Here is a 25,524-nt window from a genome sequence, read left to right as displayed (position 1 = left end):
ATAATAATAGCACTTAATCTCCCTGAGTTGTTCTGAGGATCCAAGGAGATATTCGTGAAGCACTTGTCACAGTGTCTGGCACGTAATAGGTGCTTGTTGCCTTCTTCCTGTCCTCACCCTGAGGTGTGAAAGGGTTGCAGTCTGAATTAACATAAGGAACACACTAATAAAATCATTGGTCCTTGAAGTATTAAAATAGGTATTAAGGCTAACCAACACCCTGGTACAGTGGATAGAACACTGACCTCTGAGACAAGGAGATGCCAATAAAATCACAAGTCCAGTCCAAAGAAAAAAGATCATACATTAGAATAATGCTAAAAGGCTGGTATAAAATATCATCTATAGATTCTGCTAAACTATTTATAATCTAAGAGACAAAATCCCTGATTACATAGTTCAGTATATAATTGAACTACTACGTAATTCGTAGTTCAGATTTCAGGATATGTATGTTAAATTTGATGTTTCATCTTTATTTGGGTTTAGAGTTCACCAGTAAAGCCAGTACCCATTAGAGATTTTCAAAGAACAGAAGACACGAGAAGATACTCTCATCAAAACAGGTATGAGAAATCAGGTCATGTTATCCATAATCATTTACTTTGGAATTAAAATTCAATGACAAGAGTTTTAGGCATATTGAATTAGAAAAGACTTACTTAGGTTCTAGATTTTTAGAGAGCTACTCAGCAAAGAAAAATATGTCTTTCCTGGCTAAAAAGTTTTGAATAAGGTGACTCAGTTATATAATATAATTTATAGTACAGTTAACCTAATAATTTTTGTTAGGCCTAATAGATTTTTCTTAAATTAAAATTATGTATGTAAAACTCTAGTCAGACCTAAAATCTTTCAAAAAATAGATGACCTATACTACTTATTCAAGATGTATTAAAATAAGCTTTTTTCAATCCTAAATTAAGATTCCTGTTCACCTTTTTATTGCATAATTAATTTGAAGACTATTGTATATTAGCCTTGTGTAGTGTTTTAAATGAAATGTGGCTCTCTTATAAAATTTTTCTGAACACTTAAAAGTGTAATTATGAAATGATCTGCCTTAAAACTTGGAAGAGCTTGTTCATTTGTAGGCTAGGGAGATAAGGAAAAGCAAAAACAAAATATTATTCTCATTTTACAGTCAGGGAAACTTAGACATGAAACATTAATCATGTGCCCATAGTGTTTTCCACTAATGACCTTTGTATTCAAGGTGCTTCCAAAATTTGCTCCTTAGGGCTGAGAAAGATACCTCTCATCTCAGAATTCTAAAAACTCATTGTTTATAAGCTGAATACAGGAAGAAAGCTTCATGGTCTTTAGGTTTTTCCTTCCCTAATGTTTAGGACAGGAATAAGGACTAAACCAGTCATTTCGTTGGAATAAGAAGCTCTTGGATGAATAAACTCACTCTACCAATGCAAGTCAACAACTTCTCTGTAACTTGTAGTCTTAGAGTTGCCTGGAGTCCTGAGAACTTAAGTTACTGGCCTAGGGTCACACAGCCAAAAGAAAATGAATATAATAGCATTACTTCTTTAAAATTAAAAGAAGCAATTCCTTAAAAGATGAAGGTCTCATTTCCAAGACACATAAGGAACTTATTCAGACATGTAAGAATAAGTCATTCTCAGTTGGTAAATTGTCAAAGGACGTGAATAAGCAGTTCTCAAAGGAAGAACTCAAAACTATCGAGAGCTAGATAAAAAAAATGCTCCAACTCACAAATAATTAGAGAAATGCAAATAAAACAACTCTGAGGTTCCACCTCAATGACAGTTGTTTGGGAGAGGAGGCTGGGGTAGGATAAGCATATTAATGTGTGCTGTTGGTAGAGTTTTGAATTGTCTCAGCCATTCTGGAAAGCATTGGAAGTATTTAATTAGTATTTTTTGCTCTAGCAAAGAATTAGAAACTAAGGGGTGCCCATCAGTTGGGGAAAGCCTGAACAAATTATGGCACGTGAGTGTAATGGAATATTATTGTGATGCAAGAAATAACCAGCTGAGCCAGTGATAGGAATGTCCTTACCCTCAAATAGAGGAAAAGGTCAATGTAGCATTTCAATATGTGTGTATACATATATATGTGTATATATGTATGTATGTATGTATACATATATATACAGAAGAGAAGTTTCAGAAGGAGACACAGGCAAGCAGCTTTGAAACCTTTTGAATTCATTATAGTCATTTTTAGAAAAATAATTGTGTTGATTTTGAGAGAGCATAATTTTTTTCAGCAAAATTATATGATAGCAAATTGACATCTTTCACATTTGACCTTCACAGCAGAATCAACTTGCTGTAGCTTCTCATTAGATTTCTTGGTCATTAATCAATCTGGTGCAAATTTCAGGTTTTAGCTAGAATAAGTATATGGAAGCTGGATGGTCTGTCCCTGCTCAGGCAGCCATCTTGTCCAGAAAAGAAAATTCCACTCTCCATTGTATTTTAGTATTTGTTTTTTTGAGAAATCCAGTGGTATTTGTTAAGGCGAAGGCTTCTGTGAGGTAGTCATACAGAGTATTTAAAGTTTCAAGCTTTCCTAGAGCATACAATTCCTTATCCTTCTTATGAGACATGGCTCTTACCCTAATACAATTTACATTCTAGGTGGAAATATGTTATAAATACTGCAAAAAGCAATTTTTAAAAATGTCATGTTTATGATTTATTGCCAAATCAGTGACATGGATAGGTGTCATGAATTTCATAGAACAACAAGATCACTTTACACTGGACTGTCTTTGAAGGTTTCATGGAACAGAGGAGGCTGAGATTTAAATACATTTCGTTACTTTGCTACCTTATATTGTCTATAAACAGTTTAGGGAAGTAAGCTTTATTAGAGTTCGGAGACAGGAAAATTAGTATAGCCTTGAAGCGCTCATAAAAGGGATCGAACTTGAGGATGGGACTTTGAAATATGGAGGGAAGGGTGCAGACATGTTACATATGAGGAGTATTATGTTTAACTTGGACTCAGCAGTCATTGTATGTTAAAGAGACACACTAAGCACACTGGACCAGGAGGTTCACTGAAAGGTTTTTGAGGTGTAGTAGGTGATAATGTTAAACTGGATGGGGCTGGCTCAGGAGAGCCTTGAAGCCAGGTTAAGATATTAGAATCCTATTATGTATGCATTGAGAGGTCCTTTGGAGCCTTGGAGCAAGGGAGTGACTTGATTAATGTAAAGTAATCCTGATTTCTAATGGTTTAGGGTGATTTAGTCTATAGTTGTGACAGTCAGGTCCTAAATAGCATGATTAAAAACTAGGAAGTTAATATTCTGAAAATTTTTGTCTTCAGAAAAACTAATAAATTACAGATTTACAGAAAAGAGACAGGTGCTAAAGAAAAAAGAAAAGAAATCACTTACATTAAGACTACAGTGTAAAAATTAGAATTTTTAAAGTACCAGATTGCTTCCCTTTGTTAAATCAAAATCAGCTATATTTTCGTATTCTACTGCTAAATAGCGTTCTTATATGTGACAGAGTTTTTCTGTTGAAAACCAGAACAAGATTAATAGGAGTCATTACCATGTTATCTTGTGGGCCAGATTTATGTCTGGAAAATGGTCTTGTGTATAAAAAAAGATCTTGATTTACATGCATCTCTGTGGTTCATTCTGGTAAATAAATAATAGCTATCTGTGACATGATATATGTAATTAAGTTTGGGAAAAGTTACCTTAGGTAACTGTAGTTATCTGTAGTTAACTATATTTGGCCCAGTGATATAAACAGTACATTAATCAGTGATATCAAATAACATGAAACATGAGTTAGTAGCATCAGTTATTACTTTAGCTTGATTTAATGATGAGTTCAGGTTTATAAAATGTAGATACTCTTACAGTACTGACCACACTGTTGTAGTTTATTGGTAACAGTCTACCAAAAGGCTGTCTTTGCAGTATATTAAAATTATACATGTCACTTGAATCTGTATTTATTTAGTTACCAAAAAGTGTTTCTTTCTTTTAATCAGGATTCCAGTTGAAGCATCTTATCTTCTATCACTGTCACAGAGTCACAGTCAGGTAATTTGCTGAGTGGTAGAGCTTTTTTTTCAGGGAAAAAATTACTTTCTTTCATATTATTAAACCAATTGTCATTGATTTCTGGATCTATCACCCTGTTATCTGTTTGTGAGCTCATACAAGTTAGGTATGTTCTATTGATTTTACATGCAAACACTAAAGTTACTTAGGCATCTCCAATTTCTAGCCCCTTTCAAAACTGAAAACTAGCCTTTTCCCCTGTGGTTATTTCCATCCAGATCAACAAGATGCAAACCATAGAAAAGATTGGGAATACACCTATTTTAAGGAATGGTAGATGATAAGAGAAAAGCACTTTGGGCTGCTCCTTCTCTCTTGTTGTGAATTCAGCCTTAAAACTACCCATTTGTGCCTGAGGAATAACAATGTTGTATGGCTTTCACAGACAGACACAGAATTTCACCGGAGACGAGAGCAGTTAGTAGAGCGTACACGGAAAGAAGCACAACTTGCTGCCCTACAGTATGAAGAGGAGAAAATAAGGACCAAACAGATACAAAGAGATGCTGTTTTGGACTTTGTCAAGGTAAGATCTTTCAACCAGTGTTCCAGATTTTATCTAGAAGTACAGAAGCATATGTGTTTCTGATAGTATCAGTGTGGATTGTCCTATGTTGGTATTCCATTGGGTAAATTTATTTTATTTTTATTTTTTTGACCTAATTAAAAGTAATTGCTCACTGAAAATATGGATTGATAGTGATTTGTGGTTTTGTGAAAAAGAATTTGAAAATCCAGCATCACTTTGGTCTTTATTTTCTGCCCTTATTCATTTATTTATTTGTTGGTTGGTTGGTTGGTTGATTTTGTGGATTTATTATTTACTTGTTTTTAGCATATTTTAGAATTTTGAGTTCCATATTGTCACGCTCCATCCAGCCCCTTCCCCACCCACTGAGAGGACAAACAATATGATACCCATTATATATGTGAAAGGCAAAACATATTTCCATATTAGCCATGTCACAAAAAAAGCAAGTTAGAAAATTGTATTTTACTTTACACTCTGTTCATTGCTTCTCTTCTGGAAGTGGATAGCAGTTTTCATCATGAGTCCTTCCAGATTGTCCTGGATCACTGTATTGCTCAGAGTCTTTAAGTATTTCACAGTCAATAAGCATTATGATATTGCTTTTACTATGTAGTGATCTTCTATTTCTGCTCACTTTATTTTGCATCGGTTCATATAGGTCTTCTCAGGTTTTTCTGAAACCATCTCCCTCATTGTTTCTTGTAGTGAGGTAGTATTCCATCACAATGACATACCACAACTATTTCAGCTATTCCCCAATTGATGGGTATCCCCAGTTCTTTGCCACCACAAAAAGAGTTGCTATAAATGTTTTTGTACATTTAGGTCCTTTTCCTTTTTCTTTCTCTTTGGGATATATAGATCTAATGGTGGTACTGCAGAGTCACAGGGTATACACAGTTTTGTAGCCCTTTGGGCATAGTTCCAAATTGTTCTCAAGATGTGGATCACATGCTTCATCATCCGTCTTCTGGAGCTATGGTTGGTTATTGCATTGACTACCGTTCTCAAGTCTCAAAGTATTTTGGGTTTTCTTTTAATTTTGTAGTCATAATATGAACTGTTTTATCTCTTCATTTCACACAGCATCATTTTATGAAAGTTTTCTCTGAAATCACCCATTTAATCATTTCTTCTGGTACGATAATTTTTTATTACCAATACCCATTTGGTGGGCACTTTCTTAATTTCCAATTCTTTGCTGCAACAAAAAGAGTTGTAAATATTTTTTTACATTAGGTCCTTCTCTTTTTTTTTATGTCTTTGGGGTATAGGCCTAGTAGTAGTATCACTCAGTGAAAGATTATGCTCAGTTTAATGAATTGAGTGTTCCAGTAATTCCAAATTGTTCTGCAAAAACATTGGTTGGACCAGTCCACAGTTCCACCAAGAGTGGGCTTGTCACTCCATATTACTTCCAGCAGGTACCATTTTCATCTTATCTTTGCCAATATAATGGATATGGAGTTCTACCTCTGAGTTGTTTTGATTTGCATTTATTTTATTTGGAGTATTTTTTTCATACAGTTGTCAGCAGCTTGAATTTCTCCTGAGAACTGGCAGCTAATATTCTTTGACCATTTACCTGTTGGAATGGGTATTGATAATTTGTTTTTTATTTTTGTTTTATTTTATTTTTTTTTTGTTTTTTTAATGAGGCAGTCAGGGTTAAGTGACTTGCCTAGGGTCACACAGCTGGTGAGTGTAATGTCTCTGAGGTCAGATTTAAACTCGGGTCCTCCTGACTCCAAGGCTGGAGCTCTATCCACTGCGCCACCTAGCTGCCCCTGGGTCTTGATAATTTGAATCAATTCCATATGTATCTTTGATATGAGACTTGTATCAGAGAAATTTTCTGCAAAGATTTTTTTTCCAGTTTACTGTTTCCATTCTAATTTTAAGTGCCCTTATTTTGTATGTACTAAACAAAATGCTTATATAATTGAAATTGACCATTTTATCTCCTTTGATGCTCTCTATCTGTTGTTCAAGAACTTTTCCCCTATCCATAATTAGCAAAGGTATTTCCTTCCCTGTTCCTCTCATTTATGATATGACCTTTTGTATCTAGAGCATGTATCCATTTGGAACTTATTGGAGTATATGACATTAAATGTCGGTCTAAATCTTATTTCTGCCAGACTACTTTCCAAGAGCTTTTGTTGATTAGTAAGTCCTTATCTAATTGGTTCAACTGACCACTTTTTGTATCCCTTAATTAGTATCAAATATTCTTTTTTTTTTTTACTTATTTTTTATTCTGAATTTAGTGAACAAAAAAAGGCAGCTAAGTGATGCAGTGTATGGAGTGGTGGGCCTGGAGTCAGGAGTTCAAATCCAGCCTTAGACACATAACACTCACTAGCTGTATGACTCTGGGCAAGTCACTTAACTCCAACTGGCTCACCTAAAGAAAGAAAGAAGTTTAGCCTCCAACCCTAGACAAATGTCACCCGAGGCAAGTCATTTAACCTCTTTCTGCCTCAGTTTCTTTGACTGCAGTGAGGATAATAATAGGATCTACTTCAAACGGTTCTTGTGAGGATTAAATAAGATAATATTTGTAAAGTGTTTAGAACAGTGCCTAGCACATAGTTGGCATTTTATACAAGCTTTTTCCACCCACCCCAACAAAGTAGAAAGGGATGAAAGAATTATATGTGAATCTCTTTTTTTAAGGTATAAAATAAATCCAACGCATTATTTCAAAACAGTCCTGCTTTTCTGTTTTTCCTTTTGAACTTCCCTCTGTTCTCTTCTGTGAATTTTTATAACTCCTTTTCTTCTTCCTCCAAATGAAAAAGAAAAACATAGTCCTTGTATGAAATAAGCATAGTCAAGCAAAACAGATCCGTGAATTTTCCACATGCAGAAATGTATATCTAATTCTGCTCCTCGTGACCTCTCTCAAGGACGTATATAGCCTACCAGATAGTTTTAATTGCTTTGTTAGTTTAGTTTTAGATCTAGTATTACTAGGCCCTTTCTTCCCACTTTTTTCATCATTTCACTTGAGATTTTTGGTCTTTTGTTTTTTAGCTCTAAAAAAAATAACTTTTGGTAGTTTGATTAGTGTAGTACTGACTAAATTTAGGCAGTATTGTAATTTTTATAGTATTGGCACAGAACAACCATGAACAATTAATTTGTTGTTGTTAAGTAATTTCAGTCATGTCTGACTCTTTGTGACCCCATTTTGGGGTTTTCTTAGCAAAGATACTGTAGTGGTTTGCCATTTCCTTCTCCAGCTCATTTTACAGATGAGGAAACTGAGGCAAACAGTTAAGTGACTTGCCCAGGGTCATACAGCTGGGAAGTGACTGAAGCCAAATTTGAACTCATGAAGATGAGTCTTCACCTATCCACTGTGCCACCTAGCTTCCCTGAACAATTAATACCTTCATTTATATAAATCTATCCTTATTTATGTAAAAAGTGTTTTGTAGCTGTATTCATATAGATTCTTTAAATGCCATTGTAGATGATCTCATATATTTTGTGTAGTTATTTTAAATGGAATTTTTCTGGTAGTTTTGGTATTAATATATAATTTACAGAAAACTAATGAACTATGTGGGTTTCTTTTATATGTTGCTACTTGGAAGAAATTGTTTCAATTAATTTTTGTTTAATCTATAGGATTCTTTAAGTAGAATGTTGCCTCTCTAAGTCACCCCTAGGGACATTTACAAACTCCTCTTTTGGGCATTTAAAGCATTTTACAACCATACTGTAAACTGTCTTTCTAGACTTATATTACTCCTTTTCTCAGACTTTACTGCCTATCTAAATTTGCCTTGCTGTTCCTCACACCCTGCACTTGGAGTCTACCATCTGTACGCCTTGGCACAGACCTGACCCCATTTCCTGGCATATGTCCCCTTCTTGCCTCCACCTTTTACAATCTCTTGTTTTCTTCAATTTAAACACCACCACTTTGCTAGATGGGACTTTTCCTGTTCCCTCAGCTGCTAGTGCCTACCCCCTCCCACTTATCTTATATTTATTTTATGTGTAATTTTTGCATTTTCATATGTAAATGTTGTCTCACTTCTTTAGAGCAGGGACTGTTTCAATTTGGAGTTTGTATCCCCATTGCCCATAACAGTGCTTGACAAATAGCAGATGCTTAGCAAATGCTTATTGAGAGTAATTGATTTTGTCATATGTAAAATGAGGAGATTGGACCAGATAACTGCTCAGATCCTTTACAGGTCAAATATACTAAGAAATCTTTAAAGGATGAATCAGTAATCCATAGGACCTTGGACTTTTTGTGGTAAAGACTTACTGTGTAGACCAGATGTCCAAACCTGTGATTTCATCAAGATAGGAAATTCATAGGGAGGACATTCCTTCTATCAACAAACCTCAGCAACTGCTCTGCCACTTAGAGGCTTAGAAAGTTACTTGAGCCACTGACAAGTTAAGTCAGTGCTATCCAATTCAAATATAAAGGAATCCCTGCCAACAGCGTATTGACTTAGAAAACCACACATTAACATTATGTTATATTATATTTTCATTTATGTTATTAAACTATTCCCATTTACATTGCACTCTCTCAGTTACGTGACTTACTCAGGGTCACACGTTCAATATGTGGAAAGGTAGGCCTTGAACCCTGACTGGCACTAGCTCGCTATCTGCTATGCCATGTGTCTAATACCTTATGTTTAATATGTGTTTTTGAGGGAAGGGATGAATGATTGAGTATGAGAAGTAGAAGAGAAGAAGGAACCAGTAATAACTATAAAGTGGTATCCCTGAAACAGTTGGAAATACAAGGCTAAATTGGAATTACTTTTGTAGAGACAATAATAAGAGTATAATTGCTTCGAGGGAGCAAATGGGGCAAAGGAAGAACACAACTATGGCTGTGGTTATGAATTTATTCATTCACCTACTTTCAGTTTCATATATCTAAATATAATAATACTACATATGAGTTTGTTAGATTTCCCCTTTTTCAATTATAAGACCTTGAAGACAGGGACCATCAGATTTCCTTATATTGTAATCCTTGAACCCTTCTAGCACAGTGCCTTGTACATAGTAGGTGCTTAATTATTGACTTTTAAGGCACCGGCCTTGTAGTCAGGAGGATCTGAGTTCAAATCCAGCCTCAGACACTTGACACTAACTTACTAGCTGTGTGACCCTGGACCAAGTCGTCACTTAACCCATTGCCTAGCCAGAAAAAATATAAAAATAAAAAACAGACCTGTGGTTTCATTGGTGTAGGAAAATCCCCATCAGAAAACTTCCCATGCCAATACATATACACCATAATAAGTGCTGTGTGATGAAGATCAAAATTTCTCTTTTGTAATTTACTTAGTCCTAACAAGTTCTGTCTTTATTTATAGCAAAAAGCATCACAGAGTCCACAGAAACAAAGCCTTCCTGATAGTGAGGTAAGAGAGTAAGATTGTAATGGAGTTTATTGTTATTAATAGTTTTTTCTCATCAAAATACTGTCATTTTTTCCTTTTATCTCAAAACTTCACGTGTTCTGTACATGTACTTCTGCATGATTTTTTTTATCACATGCTATCTTTCCTTCACTGATTATTCCTTGTTTGTAAGCTAGTGTTTCAGTATTGAATAGACTGTTTACTTTGTATGTTCATATGTGCAATTTCCTGACCTTGTTAAGAAGTCACTTAATTGTTTTGAACTAATTTTCTTTCTGATGAGATTGTTAAAACTTACATTTGTTTTACCAGTAACATGTTCCCTCTACAGTGCCATCTTATCATTCCCACTGTATGATCCTGACCCTCTATAAAATTTATGTGACAATGTGTCAAGTAACAGAAACAAGTTCTGGTTTGTACTTTACTTTTGTAAATTATGTGATGAATTTATGTGATGAATGTGTTACACAGTTAAATGCTTGTTGAATATTGGTAATGAGGTAAGCTTAAGTGCATAATATATTTAAAAATTGTGCTTAGACTCAGACATGATGGAGAATTTGTTTCCAGTCAAATGATTATCCATTATGCATTATGTTGTGTGTAGAGGACCATCCTTGGACTCTGCAAGACTTGCATTCAAGTCTTGCCTTTGACACATCTTAGGTATGTATTATAGTTTTGCATCAGTGGAAGAAGTTATCTGGAATAATAATGAATTAGTGGTCCAAAAAAAAGGTTGTTATTTAAATTTTCACTGGGTACCTGAACATCATTTCATTTGATTTTTTTTTATATTCAGGCCTTTGAATTGGCAGAGTATCTGAAAGAGAACTCAGAGTTATAACTCCAGCAGAACTTTTGAAGCCCTTATAATCCATATTCTTTCCTACCTCCCTTCTCTTAAATGTTTTCTTCTTTCTTGATAACATATTCATAGGTTATTTGAATTTTCCAAAAAGTTAAACTGCTTCTGGACAAAATCAAAAGAGAAAAATACCTGGAATTTTAATTTTCAAATATATCCTGGGTTGTCTTTGAGAAGCCTAATTGACAGGCAGCTAAACTCACCATGAGTGGGCCGAGATTTCTTCCTGGTTTCTGCCTCTTTCTCACTGAATGGGCATGAAAATCTCACTGTAGTGCTCTGTGCTTCTGCTTTCTCTTCTTCATAGTGTGAACTACCTTATTTGCTTCTTGCTTACAAAAGATTTTAGGTGGCATATAAGTTGTTTTCATGTAGTAACATTTGCCCAGTGAAATCCAAGTATTCATAACACAGAGTAAACATTTAATAAATATTTGTTGGTTAATTAATACGAATGGAATTCCAAGGTGGTGTGAATGTGGTACTTTGCTAGCAATCTTCTCATTACATCTTATTAATATCTTCTTCCAAAGTGTGTATTTGTTTATATTATCTTCTGCCCTTGCTGTATATTGTTGACATTACTTCATTTTTCTCCCACTTCCCTAGTGTCCCTTTCCATCCAGAAGGTCTCAACACACTGATGATAGTGCCTTGTTAGTGGTAAGAATCCTGCACGAAGTACAATTTTTACACTTCTGAGTCTAGAGGGCATAGCTTGTCATGAATATACACTTCCCTCAGAAATATTCCAAATAACATAAAACATGATGGCCTTCAAAGTAATTTTTTCCCCAAAAAAGCTATAACTCTTCATTTATATTATATCAGTTTGGTTTACTCTACCATGTATTACAGCCATGGTAAAAATAACCCTTTCTTTAAAGTTAACGATTTAAATTGGGAACTGAATGATTTCATTCTTGAATGTTGTTGGGAAATAGCTTTGGTTTCTAAATATACATATTCTCACCTCATTAATTGTTTCATCATTAATTTTTGGTCCATAAACCATCTGTTTTAAATAAATTATCTTTCTGACATATAGTTAATTATAAAATTAGATATCTGCTGAGTTGTTCTTAAAAACCTAAGCTGTGCTGATAATAATTCTCTTGTTTTATAACTTTAATAGGTGGATTAGAAATCCAGCTTACTTCTTGAATCTTTTTGAAGATTAATGTTTCCTTCCATTTCTTGTTTTATCGTCAGAATTAATTGTTCAATCTTCATTAAAGTCATGAAATCATCACTTTTCTGCACCCTATGAGGACGACCTATTATGGAATAACTGTCATGTTTTATGTTATCTTATTTGTTGCACTATCTTTTAAATTTAGCACTTTAGAAATCTGGTGACTGTAGCAGTTCCCTGTCCTCCTTTACCTTTCAAAGTAATGCTTCATTCAACTTCCTGGCCTTGCATGGAGTGACTGCATGCTTAAGTTTGAAATTCTTGTAACATTTCTCTGCCATTGTCAAAATTTCTGTGTGTTCTGCAGCCATTGTCCATTTCAGTTTGAGAAAGATGAAGCATTTTTTAAATGGGAAAATCTTCTTATAGATCTTTGCTAAGGTTTCCATGGTATTAAATTTTTCATTTGGTATTACTGACATCAGAATTAATTACTTTTTCGTTGAAGTGATAGCAAATATAATAGAGGACTAATAAATTATGAAGATTTGGCTTTCAAGTTCATTGTTCCCAAAGCCTATCATGTTTAATCTAAAATAGTGAAACTAGAAAGACTTTTCTTAATACAAGGTACTTTTTAAGTTGTTAATATTAGTTATTGATCAAAATGAGTAACTTAATTAAGTAACTAACTTAAATCCCAGAATGACTGGCCAGAGTTCTAGTTTAACCCAATTTCAGTAATATGAGTAATAACAGCTGATATTCATATAGTGATTTAAGGTCTGCAAAGCACTTAACGTTTAACAATTGTCTCTTCTGATCGACACAACAACCCTATGAAGTAGGTACTGCTGTTATCCTCTTTTTGCAGATGAAGAAACTGAAGCTAGGAGATATTAAGTGAGACACCGCTAGTAAGAATATGAAGTAGGACTTGAACTCAGGTCTTCCTGGCTCCATCTACATCTCCATGTTCTATCCATCATGCCATGTAGCTGCTACCTCAGTATTATGTTGTTTAAACCACATGACTATATATTCTGTAATTTCTAAGAATGCATTTTTCTTGTATGTTAAAATTTTTCTGGAGTGCTTTAACAACTGCCTGTTTACTAAATTTAAACAGAAATCTCTTAATCTCAGAATTAGAGTGACCCCTAATAAAGACGTGTACTTCTCTTGCTCTATCCCTTATTTTTATTCTACTGACTGTAACCAAGACATCGTAAAGTATACAAAGGGTGGCTTCCGTTGCCTTGTTCTTCTCTTCCTTCTCCCCACTCCATCCAGTGATTTCTTGGTGGCCTAATATTCTATTCTATGAAGAAGTGATCTGATAAAACTACCAGTCACTGTGACCATCTTGTTGCCTGTGAGAAAAGAAAAATGACAAACATTAGAGAAGATGTGGGAAAATTGGAACACTAGTGCATTGTTGGTGGAGTTTGTGAACTGACCCAGCCCTTCTGGAGAGCAATTTGGAACTCTGCCCAAAGGGCTGTAAGACTGTGTATACCTTTTGATCCAGCAATACCACTACTAGGTCTGTATCCCAAAGAGATCATAGAAGGGGGAAAAGGATTCGCGTGTACAAAAATATTTGTAGCAGATCTTTCAGTGGTAGGAAAAAATTGGAAATTGAGAGGATGTCCATCAGTTGGGGAATGGCTGGACAAGTTGTGGTATATAAGTGTAACGGAATACTGTTGTGCTGTAAGAAATGATGAGCAGGCGGATTTCAGAAAAACATGGAAAGACCTACATGAACTGATGCTGAATGAAGTGAGCAGAACTAGAACACTGTACGCAGCAATAGCAACGTTATGTGATGACTGACGTTGTTAGACTTAGCTCTTCTCAGCAATACAATGATTCAGAAATTCCAAAAGACTCATGATGGAAAATGTTATCCACATCCAGAGAAAGGGGGCAGCTAGGTGGCACGGTGAATAGAGCACCAGCCCTGGAATCAAGAGAACCTTAGTTCAAATATGGCCTCAGACATTTGACACTTACTAGCTGTGTAACCCTGGGCAAATCACTTAACCCTATTGCCTAGCAAAAAAAAAGAAAAAAAGAAAAAAAAGCAACTATAGAGTCTGAATGCACATCAGAACATACTATTTTCACTTTTTTTTTCTTTCTTATGATTTTTCCCTTTTGTTCTGATTTCTTCTTTCATAACATGACTAATATGAAATATGTTTAACATGATTGTACATGTATAACCTAAAAAAAAAAAAGAATATGCCTGTGCATAAAATCAGAATGATGCAGAAACCCTAAGAAACTTGGCATTTTGTACTTTAAGGTGCAAAGTATATTATCATACACAGAGAAATTTTTATGATATTAGTTAAATATTCTTTCAGTTCCTACAGTGTGCTGAATTATGCCAGATGTAGTGGAAAGCATATAGTACAAACCAAATATAATATGTACTCTCTTCCCTCAAAAAGTTTATAATACAAGGGTGATCCACAGGTTTTAATATAGTTTTAAGCTTTCAAAGTTTGAAGCTTAAAACTGCAGTAAAATTTTTGGGACATCCTTTATATTTGGGGAGACAACAACTAACTGTTAAACTTTTGATATTGGGTAAAAATGAAATAGGAACTAAAAGAAGGGAGAAATAAGTATGGACTGAATTAGTAGAAAGTTTTGTAGAGGGAGAAAGATTTTGAGTTAAGTATTCAAGAATGACAAGGATTTTGACAGATGGAGGAAGGAGAGCATTGCAGGAATAGGAAAAACAGAAGTGGAAATGAGGAGTGGGTTGTGTAGGTGATAGTAAGGAAGTCTGCCTCACTGCAACCAAAGGTACTTACTGGAGAGTAATGGGAAGTAAGATTGAAGTATCCATTGGGACCCAATTATGGTGGACCTTGAAAGCCAACAGATTTTTAGATTTGATGTAGTAGGCAGAAGAGAAACTTAAAATAAGTTTCCTAAATAAGAGAGTGATACCATGGTAATGTTGTTTTAAGAAGGTAACCTTTAACAGTATTCAGAATAAACTGGAAAAGAGAGAGCAGGGAGACCAATTAAACGTATTAAGTACTTTGTGTAAAGCACCATAGTGGGTGCTGGATGTGCAAAAAAAAGAAAACAGCCCCTTGTCTTCAAGAAGCTTACATTCTTGGGGGCTGGGGAGTGGAGTGTAGGGCACAACATGTACAGATAAGTAAATATAAGGCAACATGGGGAAGAGAAAATGCTAAGAACTGGCAGAAACAGGGAAAGTGCCTCACAGAAGGTGGCATCTGACCAGACCTGGACCTTGAAGAATACAAGGATTCTGAGAGGCAAGAATGAAGAGGAAGCTTAGTGGAAATGCTGCTTTTGTAAATGCCCAGGGGGAGGTAGAATGTCGAATTGGTTAACAGCTAGTAGTTCAGTTTAGCAGTAGTACAATTGTACTGCACTAGTAATAACTCAAGGCTAAGAATTGACAGGACAAGAAAAGTGGAAGGATAATGGAGCAAGGGATACCAGAATGGAGAACAGTGATCCTGCTTAACACTGAAAGAAGAAAAGTTGAGTCTAGAGCAAAGGAAATGGGTTGTACAACAGCTTGGGACTGGTTTGGAAGTTGTTGCAATAATCTAGGTATGTGAGGAAGAGTCCCTGAAATAGCATGATAACATAGGAATTAAAAGAGGAGGGATGAATATGATATGTCTTTTGAAGAATAGGATTTGGTGACATTAAATGTCAGGTATGAAGGAAGAAAGATAAACCAAGGTGACATTCTAGCTTTGTGACTGGTAGAAATGGAATAAATGGATGAGCTCACTGAAGAGCTTAGCATACAGAGAGAGGAAAAGCCTAAGCTTCGAGGCATCCACTCACACTTAGGGAGTTCAAGAAAGAAGAGTAGACAGCAAAGGAAATGGAAAATGGATTGTCATAGAAATAAGAGAAACCAGGAAAATGCAGTAATACAGAATCGTTGAATGATAAATTCAGAAAGGACCATAAAAATCAAATATCTCAGCTTCTTGTTTTTATAAATGACAGAACAGAGGCCTAGAGAGGTTGTGACTTCCCCAAGGTTCTACAGCTAATTAGTGACTAATGACATAATTAAGACTAGAATTCAGGCAGGTCTCCTGAGTGTATACATTTTAGTGCTTTCCACTAATAATAATTATACACATTTGTGTAACATTTTATAGTTTATAAAATGCTTCCCTTACAGCAACCCTGTAAAATAGGTAGTGCAAATGTTATCTTCCCCATTTTACAACTGAGCCAAGGGAGATAGAAAAGAAGATGATGATAATAATATCAAATGATGTCTGTCTGTATTGTAGTATTTGCACATGTATTGTCTCATTTGAGAGTAAATGATGTAGAAGGTAGAACCAACCATATACCTCTGATTTTGCCTTTTGTCTTTTCCAAATAGAATGATATTTGAAATGTATAGGAAAGAATAAAATGTGTAATAGGGATTAAAAGGCAATATGAAATGATTTAGTTCCTTTTGAGTTCAGAACACCAGGGCAAGGGATGTGATTACTGAGATCTTTTGTCAGTGATTCTTAGATGACAGGGAATGGGTGAAGTGCCCCAAGATTGGAGTAAAGCAGATGTCCTGATTTTCAAAAAAGAGGAAGTAAATAACTCTGGGCCATTAAGTCTGACTTGCTTAAATAGGCGTACTTTATATAAAGGTAGGTGGTGCAGTGAATAAAGCTCTGGGTCTGGAGTCAGGAAGACCTGAGTTTAAATCCAGCTTCATAAACTTACTAGTAGCTGTGTAACCTTGGACAAATTATTTAATCTTTGTTTGCTTCTGTTTCCCTGTCTGTAAAACGGGGTTAATAGTAACACCTACCTCAGGATTTTGGGCAGGATCAAATGAAATAATATTTGTAAAGCACTGAAGTGCACTGCCTTGCGCATAGTAGGTGCTTAATAAATGCTAGCTATTTTTATCACCATCATCATTATTACTTTGCACTTATAAATTGTAGATCCCCCCCATGCATTCTCTAATACAATGTTTGAAAGCAAAATTGTGGGATATAAAATTTAAAGGATGGTTAGCAAACATTTAAAAAATAAAGGGGGGGTTCACAAAAAGCCGGTATGACTTCATTAAAAACATGTAAAAAATAAAGGGGAATTCACAAAAAGCCAGTGTGACTTCATTAAAAACATCTAAAAAATAAAGGGGAATTTACAGAAAGCCAGTATGACTTCATTAAAAACAGGTTATGTTAGACTCGAAAATACTACTTGAATGTTATCGAGGAATTATTACACATTACTTAAATTTTAGCAAAATATTGGTCAGAGTATCTTATGCTATTCTTGTGGACAAGTGAGACTTAGTGTAGATGACAAGTCAGTCAGATGCACTTGGAACGGGCGTTTCCTACCTGCCTTTCCATTTTGATTTCATGTTACTCTCACATATTTTGTTTTCTGGTAAGATTTACTTACTAACTTCCTACACACAGCATTCCATCTCCTTCCTCCATGGGTTTGTACAAGTGGTCCCCCATATCTAAAATATTGTTGGGTAGAGTTCATCCCTTGGCCTCTGTTTTCTGAGTCCACAGAAGAAGCCCCAGTCAGAAACTCAGTGTATCTGTTCTCAAGATCCAGGCGACAGAGATCTTCAACTCTTACGATAACTGCACTGTTGAAGTTGATCTCCACACTGCAAAAAAGGGGTCTTCCGAGATGCTGTGCCCAGTGGTGCTTCTACCAGCATTTGTGAAACCCTGGAGTTCCGAGACAATAAGACCCCTTACATAAGGAAAGGTGCCTCAAAAGCAGTTGAGCACATCAATAAAACTATTGCTCCAACCCTGATAAGCAAGAAATTGAGTGTTGTGAAGCATGAGAAGACTAACAGATTGATGCTAGAGATGGACAGAACTGAGAATAAATTTAAATTTGGGGCAAATGCCATATTGGGAGTATTTAGTTCTTTGTAAGGCTGGAGCTGCTAAAAAAAAAAAAAGGTGTACCCCAGTACCACCACATTGCTGACCTTGCAGGCAAATAATGAAGTCGTTTTGCCAGTTCCAGCCTTCTGTGTGATCAACAGTGGCTCACGTGCTGGTAACAAGCTGGCAATGTAGGACTTCATGTTTCTCATTGTTGGAGGAGCAAACTTCAAGGAGGCCAGGCTCATAGGAGCTGAGATCTTCAATAACCTATAGAATTTGATTAAGCAGAAATATGGACAGGACACCACCAGTGTAGGTGAGCAGGGTGGCTTTACTTCTAACATCCTGGAGAATAAAGAAGCTCTGGAGCTGCTAAAGAATGCTGTTGGTAAAGTGGCTGTAAACCATAAGACTGTATATCACATGGATGTTGCTGCCTCAGAATTCTTCCAATCTGGGAAATATGATTTGGAGTTCAAGTCTTCTGATGACCCCAGCAGATACATCTCCCTTACTGTACTTGGGGACCTCTGTAAGACCTTCATCCAGGACTATACAATAGCATCTATTGAAGATCCCTTTGACCAGGATGATTGGGAAGCTTGGAAAAATTTTACTGCTACTGCAGGCATCCAGAGGATAGGGGATGATCTCACACTGACTAATCCCAAGCACACTGAAAAAGCCTGAAACTGACTTCTGCTTAAAGTGAACCAAATTGGCTCCAGGCATGCAAACTGGCCCAGTCTAATGGATGGGGAGTAATGGTTTCCCATCATTCTGGGGAGTCTGAAAATATCTTTGTTGCAGACCTGGTGGTGGATCTCTGCTCTGGGCAGATCAAGACCAGTGCCCAAGGCCTATTTGAGTGTTTGGCCAAGAGTTATCCAATTCTCAGTCCTGAGGAAAACCTGGGCAGCAAGGCTAAATTTATGGGTAGGGACTTCAGGAACCCTCGGACCAAGTAAGCTTATTGGCAAGGAGGACCCCAGAGATAGTAGACACTAGTCACCTGAGTAGATGTCTGCTTCTTTCCTTAGAATGGGCAGCTACAAGTAGAATACCAAATAGATGTGTCTATTTGTCTGTATACACACACACACACACACACAACACACACACTCTCTCTCTCTCTCTCTCTCTCTCTCTCTTCTCTCTCTCTCTCTTTTTGGCAGAAGCCTCTGCTGCTTTACTCTTTTCTCTTCCACCTTTCTGTGATGTTCTCACTGTTTTGTTAAAACTGTCTCCTCAGAGATTGTACTTGCTTACCTGGCATTCTGTTAGAAAGCCCTACTTTCTAATCTTGTGACTTGTCTAAAATGACCACCCCTGTGTGTTGATATGTGGAGCCATATACTTGTGATTCAGTCCCACAGGCTAGATTCTTAATGGTTTTACGTACAGAATAAAAATGCTTGGTAACCTCCTCCACCAAAAAAAGTATACTTCAGATATCACCTCCTCCATGAGACCTTTTCTGATCCCCTTCAATTATCATTACTCTCCCTCTTAAAATTATTTTGTATGGGGCAGCTAGGTGGTGCAGTGGATAGAGCACCCACCCTGAAGTCAGGAGGACCTAAGTTCAGGTCTGGCCTCAGACCAAACATTTGACACTTACTAGCTGTGTGACCATGGGCAAGTTACGTAACCCCAGTTGCCAAAAAAAAAACCAAACTTATTTTGTATGTATATTATATTTACTTGTTGGAGACCTCTTCCCTCCAACCCATACACCCTCTAACACAGTAATTGTATATTGGATAAATTTCAGTGTCTTGAACTTGGATGAGGGAAAATATTACATCTCTATTTTCACTAACCTCCAACTGAAGTTTAGTTTAATAAATGAGATAACATATGTACAGTGCTTTGCAAACTTTAAAGCATTACGTAAATGCTAGGTATTTTAATTAGTATATTTAAAGGTAGAAAAGAAGAAACGTGAAGATTAGAGGTTAAAAATTCTAGCGAGGGGTGAGATAATCATGTGACCAACATCTTGAGGAGATGAAATAAACTGAGATTGATTTTGAAAAGGAAAAGAAACCTTTTCTTCTGAGACTGGTGGGAAGGATGAAAGAACAGATGTGAGCTACTGATGTGTTGAGGTAGAGATGAGGATGCATGAAGGAACTTATGCTAATCTTCTCCATAGTCTGAGGTTGGGTTTTCCTCTAGAGAAGAGTGTTGTGAGAAGAGTTAGGTGAAGTGAGGTAAATTGAGTAGACAGAAGAGATTTGTAATATAGTTGGGATAAATGATGGTTGAATTGAATTAAGGGGACAGAGAGAAATAAAAGTATTGTAATAAATTAAGTGTGCCAACATTACCATCACTTTGGGGAGTTTTATTATCCTACTAGCAGTAATGATAATTTTCCAAGACAGTAATAAGAGTAAAAGGTATCTTTTTCCCCAAAAGCAGACCTGCTGATACTGAAATTAGCCTACGTTTCAAAGCAGGACCCAGTGATAACCAAATAATATGTATTTGTGGGAAGAAACATAACTGAATTATTTAGCATGTTCTCATGCCTCTTTAACACAGGAAATGCTGAACCTGGACCTGCAGTCACTGTTTCTAATCAGAGATGGAGGCACTGAACCTTAGGAATGTAGAAAATTTTATAGACTTTCTTTTTTAAACTAATAGTGTAGCTCAGTGGAGGTACTACTTTATAGGAATTAAAATGTTTCTCTTTTTTCCTCAGTTCTGCTTCTTTTATTCTCACTTTTTCCAAACTCTTAATTTTTTTGCATTGATGCAACTGGAGATATTTCAGCTTGGAGAAAAGAAGATTTAGGGTGAGGATATGGTTGTTGTCTTCAAGTATCTGAAAGACTGTTAGAAGAAATCAACTTATGTCACTTGATCATAACAAGAAGAACTAGAAGCAGTGAATGAAAACTGATTTTTGCTCCATATAATGAAAAACTTCCTTAAAATTATAGTGAAAAAAGTGAAATGGGTTGCCAAGGTAAAGAGTGACTGAAGTGAAATGATTTACATCAAGTAAATCATTTTCAAGGATGTTGTAGAAAAGATTCCTGTTAAAGTAAGGGGTTGGACCTTAGTTTCCTTACATCTGAAGTTCTGTGATTCCTTGTTTGATCATCCCTCATCCTTGAAGTATTCAAGCAGAGGCTGAAAGACAGACAATGACCAGTAATTGGCCTTCAAACTTAAGGACTCTTTGTTTTTGTGATAAGAGTGACCTGTGAAGTAGTGCAGACAAATCTTCATAAAATAGTATAGAATATGAGTTGGGTCGTGAAGGATTTTGATGAGTAAAAGTGAGGAGAGAACATTTCAGGTTGGATAAATGGCATGAAGAAAAGCACAGAATCAAGAAAACGCCAGGTTTTTAGCCGAAGCATAAGGATTAAGTAAGATCTTGAACATCACATTAAGGTGTTTGGATTTTTTCTTATAGGCAGTAGAATTCTATGACCAGTTTTGAGCAGAGTAATAATTTTAACAGAGAGACAGCATGTCATAATGGGTAGAGTTAAGGCTTTCAGAGTCTTGGGTTCCAATCAGTCCTCTCATACTTTGACCCTGGGCAAATCACTTCTCAGTGTCCCAGGCACTATGTTTTAGAGCTGGTACTGACCGTCATTGGTAGATGAAACATAGCCATTGAGAATTCCCTATAATATAGTAGCATCGAAATCATAAGTCTTTTTTTTTTTAATGAGAGTCTTCTCTGCATAGTAGCTAGAAAGTTGACCTCAGTGTTAGGTAGACCTGGATTGAAGGCCTAACTAATCCACAGACTGTCTGTGTGACCTTGACTGGGTAATTACTTCTGTGTGCCCCTGGTACCTCTTTAAAACCGTACATTACAAAGCAGCTGTTGGATCTGTATTGTTAGAGGGCATTTCCTTACTGGAAGTTCCTTATACTAATAAAATCACAAGTCTATACCCAAAATATGTAATAGGTATTTTTTTTTAAAGATTAATCTATAGTAGATTTTTACTTACCTAAATAGTAAAACTCCATTTGGTGACTCAGCAAAGAACCTGTTGTCAGAAACATTGTCTGATTCTTGCTACAAATAAAGTTATATTTCTGGCTAGTAAAATAAACATCTAATAATAATAGGTAGCATTTACATAGTGCTATTACATTATTTGTCCTAGAATAGTTATCTATAAAAGACATTTTTACTTAGCTTTTTAGTGATATTGTCGAAGACTGCATTTATAAATTCTAGAGTAGATCTGTTTCTTACCTGCTTACTTTTCCAGCATTCAAGGAATAGGAAATAGTTCAGTTTGGCAGATGAGTAGCTCCAGCATATAGCTGTAGCATATAACCCCTCTAAGATTTATAAATACAAAGCCCTCAACTGTTCTTTTAAAACCTGTACTCTGGTCAGTCTGGACTACGTCATCCCAAACACGCATTACACTCCGGGTTCCATATATCATTTGGTAAATTTTGTCTCTGCATCTTTCCTCATGCCATTCTCTCTGTCTAGAAATGTCCCCTACTTTTATCACCAGTTGTTGAAATTCTGTTTCTTCCTTAAGATCTTGCTCAAATGCCTATCCCTTCTTCATGTCTTCCTTGATCACCTCAACTAAAAATGATACTTGTTTCTCTGTAATACTTAGCTATACCACTTATGTAAATCACCTTTTGTGGTGGATATTTATGTAATAGCTAAGGATATATGTCCATAAGGTTAGGAGCTATATTCTTTATATGGTGCCTTACTTACGAAAACTCAGATATTTATTGATTGAATCAGTTATTAAAGAAAAATTACATTTGATTGTCAAATGGCATTTTAAACCTAGAGCTAGGCATACAGACTTCACACTCTTCTCAGCATCAGTGTCAAGGACTGTATTTCCAATTGAATGTATAGAATACCTTTTCAGCCTGATGGCGGCTTCCACCTGCAAAAGGAAGCACTTTAGTAGTCTCATTCATAAAAAATGTCAAATATAAATTAATTATTCCACTGTTGCATTTGATGTCATAATTACTCAGCCATCCTCTCTATCAGTCTCCCCAGCAAGCTGATACTTTGTGTCAACATCTTAATGTAATACGTGGACTCCATGCACTTTCCCTTCCCTCTCCTTTTTCTTCTTTTATTCTTGACTTTGGCTTTGTGCCTTTCTTTGTGTATACAATTGGCAGTAATGCCACTATAAATAAAAGAAGCACTAGGATGCCCAAAACAGGTGAAGTGCATACTGTTGTTAGTGGGTTAAACATTATTTCCTCATTCCTATTTGCTGTTCCCCTACCTCATTATTTTGTTTTGTTTTGCATTTATTTCCTGAATTTAAAAACAACAACAACATTGAGCATGATCTAATATTTTGTGAAGGAAACAGATTATTTTGGCAGTGTGATAGAGCTGATGGAGTCCCTTTAATTAAAAACATAGATTTATTTTATTGATTCACCTACATATTTTGAATAAGAGGCAGTAGTCTCACTTTTTTCTCTCTCTGAGGGCATGAAAGGACATGAGTACATTTAGATATCCCATTTAGAATACTCTAGGTCTATACCTGAGGATGGCTATATGAAATGTATAATCCTAGTTTTAGATATTTTTATTAAAGTTTATCTGAGTTCATCATTTTAAAATTTTTATTATTTAGACTAATATTCACCCACTATCATCTCTTTGTAAAAAGTCTGTCTCCAATTTCAAATCACATTTTTAAAATGTTTTTATATACCTTATTATAGCTTAAATTTGAGCATGTATTAGTTCCAGTCACTCAATATCTGTAGCTATACCTATCCATCAGAAATACTTACCAATTAATAATATACAATGTGAGTTTTAAATGTTTTTTTTTTCAATGACTAATGAGCAATTTTCAGTTCAAGGATTTTAAAGTTATGTAGCAGAATGCCTTCTTCAGTGTGTGTGTGTGTGTGTGTGTGTGTGTGTGTGTGTGTGTGTGTGTGTGTGTGTGTGTGTACACCCATATATGCCCCCATTTCTGGAGCTCACAACATACTCTTTGTTTGCCTTTTAAAATCCTTTTAGTTTTAACATAAAAAACTGGTCACATAATAGTATATGTAGTTTTATCATTCTAGTTTGTTTGCAGAATCATTCCTATGCTACCTTCTCACATAGAATCATATCTTTATTAGATTCAAATATAATTTACTCTGAATTGGAATTTTACTTAATAATTTTTTGTGTGCCACTTATTCAGCTAAAATTAGCTTTTAGATTAAATCCTTTTCTTTCATGTGATTTTGGTGTAATACATCACTGACTAAATTTCCACAGTTGTGTTATTAAAACCTATTATGTTCTTGGCTGTGTTTCTATTCATATGGTAAAATGTTTTTCATGAAACTCATTTCAGGTTTATTAAATACTGAAGTGTTATAAAATTAGGAAGATATTATGTTACATACAGTAGAAATTTTTCTTTTATATTGAGTTTGGTTTGATTTGTTAACAAATACTCTCTTTCTGCCCTGTCAACATCTAATAAGGCATAAGAATATATAAATGACTTCTTCTTTTCTAATCTTACTTATTTTACTAACATAAATGCTGCCTTCTTTTTATCTTTCTTTGCCTTTTTGGAATTCAGTCGATGTCAGGGTTGACTCAAGTGGGCTGTGCTACTACCCTGCCTCATTCTTCTGCCTTCAGACCTCTCAAGGTATCTCGTTACTATAATTCACTAGAAACTGAGGGTGGGGAATGTATCTTTTGTTTTTTACATCTGTCCTAAGTTTGCCAATGCATTGGTTCTGATTAAGTTTAATCTCTTTGTTTCTTTTAAAGTTTTTATTGATATTTGCTGTTTCTCATATCATCTTATTTATCCTAAATATCCCTCCCCTTCCTCCTGTCAGAGAGCCATGCCAGATGACAGAGTATTTTTTTAAAGGGGGGGAGGGCAGGAAAGTCAACGCAACTGATTGATACCTTGAAAAAGTTCAAAAATATGTGCAAAGTGCAAGCCCTGTAGAGCTCCCACCTCCATGAAGGGGTAGGTGAGAGGAGTGTCTTCCCATCTTTCTTCAACTACTACTTGATCTTTATGATTTTGTTACATTTACTTTTGTTTGTGTAGCTTTTTTTATTTACATTGTTTAATTTCTAATTAATACTTTGCTGCTTTTTTCAGTCTTTTCATATTTCAAATATACTTGGTGGCTACATTAGTTCTATTAGTGTAGAGTTTTTCAAATGGCATCTGATTATCCTTTAAATAGATTCTTTTGTCATCAGTAATTTTATTGCTTTGGTAAAATATGAAATCAGATCAATAACATCATATTTTACATCTTAGGATAGTTCACTTTATGATACTTCCCTAAACCTAACAATACCAAAGTTTTCCACAGAAATACTAATCCTGTAAGGAAGAAAATGACTTAAGGGATTATCTATACTACCCTCTACCTCCAATCAGAACCACTACTAAATTACAGAAAAATAGTAATCTGTGCTATTCTATTTTTAAAGAGCTGCAGGGAAGGCAATTTTACAGATTTTGTCAATAATCCGTACTAATGGTTAACAAGCTTTATTGACAAGGAATTAATCTTACCTCAAATCCATTATGGTGCA

General features: G+C 35.5%; 1 protein-coding gene and 1 pseudogene across 1 annotated transcript in view; both read left to right on the top strand.

The window, feature by feature from the left end:
• LRCH3 (leucine rich repeats and calponin homology domain containing 3) overlaps positions 1-25,524 on the top strand; it is a 154,297-nt gene that overhangs the window by 106,697 nt on the left and 22,076 nt on the right. Inside the window, 6 exon segments of the mRNA XM_020986024.2 lie at positions 490-566; positions 4,000-4,051; positions 4,458-4,598; positions 9,974-10,021; positions 11,502-11,555; positions 24,536-24,607. Of these exon segments, the coding sequence (XP_020841683.1) occupies positions 490-566; positions 4,000-4,051; positions 4,458-4,598; positions 9,974-10,021; positions 11,502-11,555; positions 24,536-24,607 (444 nt within the window).
• LOC110208156 (alpha-enolase pseudogene) lies at positions 12,931-19,062 on the top strand (annotated as a pseudogene).

This window comes from Phascolarctos cinereus, unplaced genomic scaffold, assembly GCF_003287225.1.
Source record: "Phascolarctos cinereus isolate Bilbo 61053 unplaced genomic scaffold, phaCin_HiC Scaffold_726;HRSCAF=1367, whole genome shotgun sequence".
NCBI classification, from domain to species: domain Eukaryota; kingdom Metazoa; phylum Chordata; class Mammalia; order Diprotodontia; family Phascolarctidae; genus Phascolarctos; species Phascolarctos cinereus.
Note: the sequence above shows the minus strand (reverse complement) of the source record. Positions and strands in the feature narration are given on the sequence as shown.